At 38.5% G+C, this 10,417-nt stretch overlaps 1 protein-coding gene and 1 long non-coding RNA gene across 3 annotated transcripts; both read left to right on the top strand.

The window, feature by feature from the left end:
* Positions 1-433: 433 nt before the first annotated feature.
* Positions 434-8,669, top strand: LOC108541976 (motile sperm domain-containing protein 2-like). Of its 2 annotated transcripts, XM_017891733.1 has the most exons (5): positions 436-1,247; positions 1,675-1,804; positions 4,153-4,255; positions 5,159-5,318; positions 7,025-8,526. In XM_017891733.1, the coding sequence occupies exons 1-4, from the start codon at positions 1,121-1,123 to the stop codon at positions 5,294-5,296; spliced, it is 498 nt and encodes a 165-aa protein (XP_017747222.1). In that variant the 5' UTR covers positions 436-1,120; the 3' UTR covers positions 5,297-5,318; positions 7,025-8,526. The 2 variants fall into 2 exon arrangements, with proteins under 2 accessions (XP_017747223.1, XP_017747222.1); XM_017891734.1 differs by lacking the exons at positions 5,159-5,318; positions 7,025-8,526 and adding an exon at positions 8,572-8,669 and having other exon boundaries at positions 434-1,247.
* On the top strand, positions 5,837-8,066 carry LOC108541977 (uncharacterized). The gene is made up of 2 exons (XR_001889136.1): positions 5,837-5,961; positions 6,865-8,066. It is a non-coding gene; the product is annotated as an uncharacterized LOC108541977 (long non-coding RNA).
* Positions 8,670-10,417: the final 1,748 nt, after the last annotated feature.

Here is a 10,417-nt window from a genome sequence, read left to right as displayed (position 1 = left end):
ATGTCTTTATACAAATGAAGGCCTAAAATATTAACTAAATATTTTTTTTCTTCAGGCTAATGATTAGATTGTCATTTGTTCTTGATTATTACAAATGCTTGTATGTTTTTTGTCACTCCCCTAAGCCCAGCCAGCAAGAACTTGTATTTTTTGGAAATAACAGAATCCGGAGAGAAAAGAAAACTTTAATAGTGTTGACAAAATGTAAAACCTAAAAATATAAGTGGCCATTTTAAGGTAATATCTCCAAAGTTAAATAAAATTATTGTTTGAGAATTTTGACATGGAAAAGTTGATTTTAAGAACATGTTCTAATTGAAAAGATTGAAAAATTTGACCTTGTACAGTGTTTTTTAATTTATGACAATAGGCATGGTAGTACCTCCCCTTCTGGTTCTAACCAAGTGGCAATAAAGCTTATCAAAAATTTTCCCTGAACTCTTGTAATCTGAAATCTTTTTATGTGCAGTAATAGGCTAATGTCTAAGTTAATACAAGGGTTTAATGTTTGTTGTAAATAACAACCCAAGAGAAATTACTCTTTACTATGTGAATAATTTAATTTATAATAACAGTGAAACATAAAACTGTAAAATTGATAGTGCATTTTCCCCAAGTGTGGTATATTCTGGAATGTAGTTTATATCGGATATTAACCTGATACTGAGCATTAAGTGTAAGAAGACTGAGTCGGTCTCTACCCCATATTGTAGGTTTTCCTGCCTTAAATCTATTTAATTTAGATGTAACCACCAGGATGTTCCTGATGTGCTTTGATTATCTACTGTTTTTTAATTTCTGAGCACCATTGTATTAATTACATGCAATCTAATGTGCATTGTTTTTGTGAATTTATGTCATTAAATTCAGGCAATTAACAGGATAAATATTTAACAGATGGATTGTTTTATTTAAGAGGGAGTCTGAATGACAATTTGACTTACAAGTATCTTTTTAGCTAGGTCGAGATGCTTTCTTCCTGTTAGTGGGGAAAAAATCTATTCTATGCATAACATCACTGTTACTTTGTAAACTCTTTGTTATTGATTATTCACTGCTAATTTTTTTTAAAAAAGTCATTCTTAAGCCATTTCCCCCCCACCCCAAAAAAGCACAAAGGATGTTGTGTTACTATTGTGTTTATAAACAGGTGAGAACAACAGCTCCAGAAAAATACAGAGTCAAGCCAAGCAATAGCAGCTGTGACCCGGGGGCATCAGTGGATATAGTTGTGTCTCCCCATGGGGGTGAGTTGTCACTTAGTAGCCACAGCAGATGTTGAGTGTAGGGGGGAAGGGGACCTGGAGCTGGGCTCTGAGTCATCAGAGATGTCGGGCTAGAATCTAGAAATTAGCAGAGTATCACGAGTCACCTCACCTTGCTGTAGATATCTATTTTCCCACATGTGAAATGGGATGGTCAAAGAGGTCTCTAAAGCCCTTTCCAGCATTAAAATGTAATTGTTTCTAACAAGTAAAATTGTTTAAACTGACACCAATTGAAATTGAATTTCAAAGGAGAAGTTCCTCACTTTTAGAACTTTTCCTTTTAAAGATATTTCCATTTTCTTCTTTTCCTTAATGTTAAGTTCCAGAATAATGCTTTAAACCACATGCATATCCAACCCCTTTGAAGGTTCCTGTTTATATGCTGAATTACTCTTTTGGAATGCAGGTTTAACAGTCTCTGCCCAGGACCGTTTTCTGATAATGGCTGCAGAAATGGAACAGTCATCTGGCACAGGCCCAGCAGAATTAACTCAGTTTTGGAAAGAAGTTCCCAGAAACAAAGTGATGGAACATAGGTAAGCTTTTTCCTCACATTCTTCTCAAATGTAGTGGGAAGAATCAGAAAGAGAAAAGTGCCTCCTTGGACCAGGTGGCCTCCCTTTCTTCTTACATCTGCTGGGTGCCCTGCAAGGCTCTGGGGATGCCCAGATGAAAGAGACCTGGTGTTGCTCAAGGAGGTCACTAGTAGCAGAAACTCACTTGCAGGTCAGTGCAAGAGTCTGGATCTGTCCAGATCACAAACACAGATTGTCTCAGCAGTTCTCCCTGTAGGAACGCTCACCTTACATACTAGAATGTTTTTTACAGCATTGTTTGTAATAGTGAAAAACTGGAAAAAAGGAATCTAAATGGTAACCAGTAAAGCAATAGTGAGATACGTTTGAGTATATCCACACTAAAGCATGCTGCAACCACTCAGAAAGGCACAGCAAGTCTATTTGTTCTGACATGGAAAGACATCTGTGATATATTTTAGAAAACAAATCTAGTGAGAAAAATTGGTTATGGACATTATCCTACTTAAGAGGAGGGAAAGCGTGTGTATATAGATATATACATGTATGTGCATGTATATAGATATATCAGGTTGTGACAAATTTCTTGAAAAGATGCATAGAAAGGGAGAATAGAAAAGACTGTATTGTAGTTTTATTTTGCTTTTTTTTTTATTGGAATTGTGGTTTATTGGAGTGTTCCCATTTTTTCCCACCAGGGGACATTTGTCAATGTCTGGAGACACTTTTGGTTATCACAACTGGGGGATGGGGTACAACGGGCATCTAATGGGGGCAGCATAGGGATGCTGCTAAACAACTAGCAGTACACAGGACAGTCCCATCCCCCAAAAATGATCTGGCCCCAAATGTCCATAGTGCCAAGGTTGAGAAATCTTGCTTTATAGGGTAGTTAAGGATGACCACTCCAGTGACATTAGAGTAGGCCCTGAAGCAAGCCACATAGATAACTGGACAGAGACCTTTCCAGACAGAACAACAAATGCAAAAGGAGTGTGCTTGGCCTTTGGGAGGAACAACAAGGAAGTCACTGTCTCATGATCCACTAAGGGAGGAGCATGGTGAGAGATGGGGACAGAGATAGTAGGATATCAGATCGTCCCTATGGTGAGGACTTCTGAGTGAGAGGAAAAACTACTAGGCGGTGCTAAGCAGAGCCATGAGGTGATACGGGCTTATTTTTTTAAAGGATTCTTCTGGGTACTGTGTAGAAACTAGACGGTGGGCAGTGATACCAAGTTCACACTACAGTGGAATTTGCTATATGCCAGCACTGTTCTAGATGCTTTAGACATACTGATTCATTCAGTCATGAAGACAGCCCTGTGAGGGAAGAAGGCATTTTTCCTACTTTATAGAGGAGAAGCTGGGAAACCTGATAATGGCTATGGTTGAATGAAATCTTCGGGGCTGGCCACAGTGGCTCACACCTGTAATCCCAACACTTTGAGAGGCTGAGGTGGGAGGATTGCTTGAGCCCAGGAGTCCAAGACCAGCCTGGGCAACATAGGGAAACCTCCTCTCTACAAAAACTCAAGAGCTTAGCTGATAGATCATGAAAATAGATTATGAACAGTGAAATTCCTGAGAAGGCTGAAAGTGTGTGGGGGACCAAAGCAGGGGAGATTAGCCTTAGTCCAGAGGAGGGAGAAGCAAATGGAGGTCAGCACCCTGCCTTGTTTTTACATGTAATATTTAAATTTTCAAATTCTATTACAGGAGGGCCTACTTTCTGTTTTATCAACAGTTTTCTTTTGTTCAAAGACATGGTTATGGGAATATTTTGAAAGGGTAAGAAACACTGGTATAAAAGGTGTTGTAGATTAATTTGAAGTTCTTATGAAACAGTCTCTCAAAATGAAGGGTGATTTTTGGTTTTGTTATGTTCGAGTTGCTTTGTTTGCTTTGTTTTTTGCTTTACCGATTACTGATGGTTTGCTTTTCTATGACTGTGAGAGGAGACTACTGCCGCAGAAAGTGGGAGGGAGGCTTGGTGGTGGGTACTGAAGCTCAAGGAAAGTACCTTTCTCCTACCTAGAAAGGGTGATTTCCTTCAAATCATAAGATACTTTGATGAATTCTACTGAATACCATATAAAAACTTTCATTTGAATTTTACTGAATGGGATCTGCCATATGTTGTGTTCCTTATACGTACATTAATTAACGAAGCTGGAAGATACCTATACACAGAGCAGCTGTCTTAGGTGAACCTGGGGAAGAGGAGTGAGGGTTTTCACCTCTGTTACATAGTCTTCTGTGTTTAGCTGTTTTCATTTTATATTTTACTTTTATAAGAAAATTCATTAACATTTTTAAGAAGTTATATTTTCTTTGGATTTTCATAGGTTAAGATGCCATACTGTTGAAAGCAGTAAACCAAACACTCTTACATTAAAAGACAGTGCTTTCAACATGTCAGATAAAACCAGTGAAGATATATGTCTACAAGTAAGTGTACTTTCTTCCTACCCAGACAAAGTTGTTAATGCTGATCAACATTAGAAATCCCTTTTTTTCTCACGGACATAAGGAAAAACCTTTGGCATAGACACAACAGAAATACTGTCTTCTTTGTGAAGAGATGCCAAATCAGAAATGGTAGGCAGGCCAGGTGCAGTGCTGCCTGTAATCCCAGCACTTTGGGAGGCCAAGGCAGGAGGATCACTTGAGCCCAGTATTTTGAGGCCAGTCTGGGCTATAATATAGCGAGACCCTGTCTCTACAAAAAAACTGAAAATTAGCCAGGTGTGGTGGCACACATCTATAGTCCCAGCTACTCGGGAGTCTGAGGCAGGAGGATTGCTTGAGCCTGGGAGGTCAAGGCTGCAGTGAGCCGTGATCATGCCACTACCCTCCAGTCTGGGCAACAGAACAAGACCATTTCTCAATAAAAAAAGAAAAGAAATGGTGTAAGAAGTGAGTTATTTTTGGAGATCTACTAACCATTTGAAAGCTTTGGCCATTTTTAGCAATGCACAAGGTGCTTTGGGGAGTATCAAATAATTCAGTCTTGCAGAAAAAAAGTGCCAAGTAGTGCATTTAAATTTGAAAGAGACTGAGGGGCTCTCTGAGTAGCTGAACTACTTAAGGGTTTCTGTACCTCCAGGAACTGACTGCTCTGCTCCTGTCTCAGCTAGAAATTTAGACCTCTCAAAATGAGAATAAGCAAAGATATATCTGTCCACCAAACAAATCTAATGCCCTGTTGCACTTCCACCTCCTTCCACCAGCCTTACAGAGTAGTGGGCCCCATCCTTTCAGTGTTTGGATTTCTAGTATTCCTGTTTGTCGTGCCCATGATTAATGACTGTTTTATTGATATAAATCTTTCATCCCTTTTTCCCTCTTCAGCTCAGTCATTTACTAGAAAGCAATAGGAAGCTTGAAGACCAAGTTCAGCGTTGTATCTGGTTCCAGCAGCTGCTGCTTTCCTTAACAATGCTCTTGCTTGCTTTTGTCACCTCTTTCTTCTATGTATTGTACAGTTAAAGAAGTGGTGCCGAGTAGGAACCACGGCTCCTTCGTCNTAATTTGAAGTTCTTATGAAACAGTCTCTCAAAATGAAGGGTGATTTTTGGTTTTGTTATGTTCGAGTTGCTTTGTTTGCTTTGTTTTTTGCTTTACCGATTACTGATGGTTTGCTTTTCTATGACTGTGAGAGGAGACTACTGCCGCAGAAAGTGGGAGGGAGGCTTGGTGGTGGGTACTGAAGCTCAAGGAAAGTACCTTTCTCCTACCTAGAAAGGGTGATTTCCTTCAAATCATAAGATACTTTGATGAATTCTACTGAATACCATATAAAAACTTTCATTTGAATTTTACTGAATGGGATCTGCCATATGTTGTGTTCCTTATACGTACATTAATTAACGAAGCTGGAAGATACCTATACACAGAGCAGCTGTCTTAGGTGAACCTGGGGAAGAGGAGTGAGGGTTTTCACCTCTGTTACATAGTCTTCTGTGTTTAGCTGTTTTCATTTTATATTTTACTTTTATAAGAAAATTCATTAACATTTTTAAGAAGTTATATTTTCTTTGGATTTTCATAGGTTAAGATGCCATACTGTTGAAAGCAGTAAACCAAACACTCTTACATTAAAAGACAGTGCTTTCAACATGTCAGATAAAACCAGTGAAGATATATGTCTACAAGTAAGTGTACTTTCTTCCTACCCAGACAAAGTTGTTAATGCTGATCAACATTAGAAATCCCTTTTTTTCTCACGGACATAAGGAAAAACCTTTGGCATAGACACAACAGAAATACTGTCTTCTTTGTGAAGAGATGCCAAATCAGAAATGGTAGGCAGGCCAGGTGCAGTGCTGCCTGTAATCCCAGCACTTTGGGAGGCCAAGGCAGGAGGATCACTTGAGCCCAGTATTTTGAGGCCAGTCTGGGCTATAATATAGCGAGACCCTGTCTCTACAAAAAAACTGAAAATTAGCCAGGTGTGGTGGCACACATCTATAGTCCCAGCTACTCGGGAGTCTGAGGCAGGAGGATTGCTTGAGCCTGGGAGGTCAAGGCTGCAGTGAGCCGTGATCATGCCACTACCCTCCAGTCTGGGCAACAGAACAAGACCATTTCTCAATAAAAAAAGAAAAGAAATGGTGTAAGAAGTGAGTTATTTTTGGAGATCTACTAACCATTTGAAAGCTTTGGCCATTTTTAGCAATGCACAAGGTGCTTTGGGGAGTATCAAATAATTCAGTCTTGCAGAAAAAAAGTGCCAAGTAGTGCATTTAAATTTGAAAGAGACTGAGGGGCTCTCTGAGTAGCTGAACTACTTAAGGGTTTCTGTACCTCCAGGAACTGACTGCTCTGCTCCTGTCTCAGCTAGAAATTTAGACCTCTCAAAATGAGAATAAGCAAAGATATATCTGTCCACCAAACAAATCTAATGCCCTGTTGCACTTCCACCTCCTTCCACCAGCCTTACAGAGTAGTGGGCCCCATCCTTTCAGTGTTTGGATTTCTAGTATTCCTGTTTGTCGTGCCCATGATTAATGACTGTTTTATTGATATAAATCTTTCATCCCTTTTTCCCTCTTCAGCTCAGTCATTTACTAGAAAGCAATAGGAAGCTTGAAGACCAAGTTCAGCGTTGTATCTGGTTCCAGCAGCTGCTGCTTTCCTTAACAATGCTCTTGCTTGCTTTTGTCACCTCTTTCTTCTATGTATTGTACAGTTAAAGAAGTGGTGCCGAGTAGGAACCACGGCTCCTTCGTCCATTAGTTGGAAAAAGTAACAGACCTAAAACTCTTCCAAGCTACTAAAAACATTGCACATCTGTGCTTCCTAAAAGGAAATATGCAGCACTTAGAGGGGAACACATACATGTCTTGAAAATAAATTGCTAGAATAAAGAAATGCTGGAGAAATTGATTATAAGAGACTATAGCTATTTAGTAAAGTAAGTAAAGGCATATCCATTGTGTAAATTAATAGTTTAAATATAATTTATTTTTTCCTTTTGATCTGAATACTTTTAAAGCTTAAGTTTTATCGTGTAAATACATTAGCTAAACTGAAAAGTATAAGTAACATGCTTTGTTGCAGCCAAAAAATGTAATCTGCTTTTTTATGACAGAATTATTATAGCTGAGCTGACTTACTAGCTTTTCTATACTATGTATATAGAAGAACATGTATATTGAGAAAGAAAACATACTTATATAGAGGAATTTATGTAACCATGACTTTGTAATTTTGAGAATTCCTCCCAGGTGATGGTCAATATTCTTTTGGAATGTAAACCGATTTAATGCCAAACTACCTTAACCCTTGTTTCTCAGTGTTCCTTAACAGCCTGCCTTTTATTAATCTCAGGCTTTTTTATGAACACTCTCATTTCAGTAGAATTTGGAAAACTAAGTGTGGTTGGAATTTCTTTGAATTCTGTTAGTAATGCCCAAAAGAAAAGTCTCAAGCAGTCCCCCATCCAGTCATTTTTATGGAGTTTCATGTTGTCCACTATAGCTGGACACTGAACCTTTTGCCTAATTTATTAAAAAGGCCTGACCTTCTGTTGTCCCATCTTCACCCCCATTCCAGAGCAGAGGGGTCTCTGTGGACCATGAATTGCACTGTCTCCCTCCTCATTTCTAAATGAAAGGTGTTAGATATAAATGTTTTGAAAAGTTAGTTGTATGAGATGCTAAGCAGGATAATAAATTTAGATTTTAAAATGTTCCTTGTTAAAGTCGGCCCATGACAAGGAAATTTACAAAATACTAGAGTATCTAAAAAGGTGAAAAGAAAGAAATAAAAAGAAACATAGATGCCCAGGTGTCAGCTCTCCATTTAAAGAATGAAAAATGTAACTCACGATGATCTGTGAAACCTTCAAACTAGGACCAATTGACTTACTTACTTGATATTCTGCCTTTGATATGGTAGTACCCACCTGGTATTCCTAAAATCCTAAAAGATACACCTTGCAGTAGCAGAGGCGATGAAATTAGTTTGTTTTCTCATTAATATGGCCAGTTTGGGTCTATGTTGCTTCACATGTACATCTACTTTATTTGAAAGAAAAAACAGTCTGCCTGTAAAATGTTGAGTTTCGATTGAGCCATGTTTGGAGATGTTATTACTATTCTGAAGGGTAGTATTGTTGGCTTTCATCTTCAAGAAGTTCATTCCAAAACTGAGTTATGAAGAATGATATAACAGAATTCCTTCAAAATTGGCCTAGAAAATAAAACCTTAAAAGGACACTGGTGTGCTACTTTGTCTTAATTTGGGGTTTTCTGTTTCAGTTTGCCACCTCCAGCTGTGAAACGGACTGCAGTCCACCCTAAGTACTGTGCACAGTATCTCCCTGTATGTGTGCACAGTGGCTTCCCCTTACATGGTAGATTTTGGCCTTAATATAATCTAATCCCAAAGTAGTTGTGTATGTTTTCTGTTCCTTGGCAAATAAATGAGGAAATAATTAGCCAAGATTGAAAATGCATTGTCCTAACGGTGTCCCTTTAATGTTTCATATGAAAATTATGTTGACCCACTAAAATATCCTTGCTCAATGTCTGGTCAGTTGAATTTAATAACATATCTTGTTAATGTTTGTGTATCTATTAAATGTGACTAAGCAGGATTACTGAAAATTAACTATAAAATCAAAGGCATCTAAATGTTTGTACTTGTCTTGATTAATCATATATTTACACTTGATTTTATTCTGTCTTCATTTGTTTTATTTAATCATAATTGCATGATTATTTTGGTACTCTAATCAGTAATTTTATTTTAATCATGTCATTACCTAGTCATGACCAAATTACCAAGGAACCAACATTTAGATTTAGATATTTGTTTTCACTTAGGAATGGAAATTAATAGATTTTCCATGGAAGCATTCGTGAAATATCATGACCTTGATCTGCAAGTAGCCTAAAATGCGATTGCTGGTAAACCTGGCCTCAAATTTCATACTACCATAACTGTTTTATATATCGCCACTAATTTTGACTGGATTTAATAGCACTTTATTGTACAACTACAAAAAAAAATATATTCCTAGAATTGTTGCCAGTGTAATTTCTCTAATGTTCTGGTGCTTTTCATATATTTTCAGTATTTTATTACTATATTGGTATTTTCTTTGTATAAATTGATTAAAAGAACATGTTTTCTATTTTAATATGTTTTAGAAAATAATTACATTTATGAAATAAATATCATCAGGAAAAAAAAACCTCTGGTCTCTAATTGATAAAGCATCTTAAAGAAAATCAATATTCAACCTCACTCTGACCTTTTAAAGATCATAGTAATTTTGGATCTGCTTTGCATTTCTATGAGGACAGCACTGCAGGCCTCCAAAGATGCAGTCCAGTGTCAGGTTAGCCTGTCCTTTAGTGTGTCCTGTTTCTCCTTGTCCCCGTGTCAGGTGTAGCTGCTCTTCAGTGTAGTTCTTTGTTTTCCCCAGACATAGCATTGGACCCACTGTCATGCTTAGAGCTCATTGTGGAGCCCGTTGTTGAAGCTGCAATGAGTCAGAATTGTCACGTAGTTTCCCCAATCCTAGTATCCACACATAGTGCTCTCTGAAAGGAGCAAGCAGGAGGCAGGCTCCTGACTCCTGAAGTCTGCCTGACTGCCAGACACACAGGGAAGATAGCAGTGTGGCACTGATCATTCTGAAATCAGGCACATGCTCAGGACCTGGGACCTGGGGGGTGTTGCAGAGGGGCAGCAGGGAAGCCCAGGATGGTGATGTTAGAGGTTCTCAGGGTCTGTCACCAATGAAATACACAAATTCCCAAATGGCAGCTACCTCTCCATAAAATAGCATGAATGGGACAGGTCCCTCTTCTACACTGAAAATAATCCTGGAGATAACAAAATCAGGTGGTTAAAGAGTCCCAACCCTCTGATAAATTCAAAATAGAGCCACAAAGAATGTTAACCTGCCAACAAACACCATACTGACCTGGGATGTGACAGGGTGGTCTCCGTCCCTAAAGGGCACAATTTTCTAGGAGACTAGAGCTCCTGTCAGGAAACTCTCCAGCTAGGTCGGAAAGGATTGGTTACTTTACAACAGTCTTCAGCTCTTTCTCCCCTAAATGTTTACTATCAACTCTAGGTTTCCTGATATCA

This window comes from Rhinopithecus bieti, unplaced genomic scaffold (genome assembly GCF_001698545.2).
Source record: "Rhinopithecus bieti isolate Rb0 unplaced genomic scaffold, ASM169854v2 scaffold_22401, whole genome shotgun sequence".
Lineage (NCBI taxonomy): Eukaryota > Metazoa > Chordata > Mammalia > Primates > Cercopithecidae > Rhinopithecus > Rhinopithecus bieti.
Note: the sequence above shows the minus strand (reverse complement) of the source record. Positions and strands in the feature narration are given on the sequence as shown.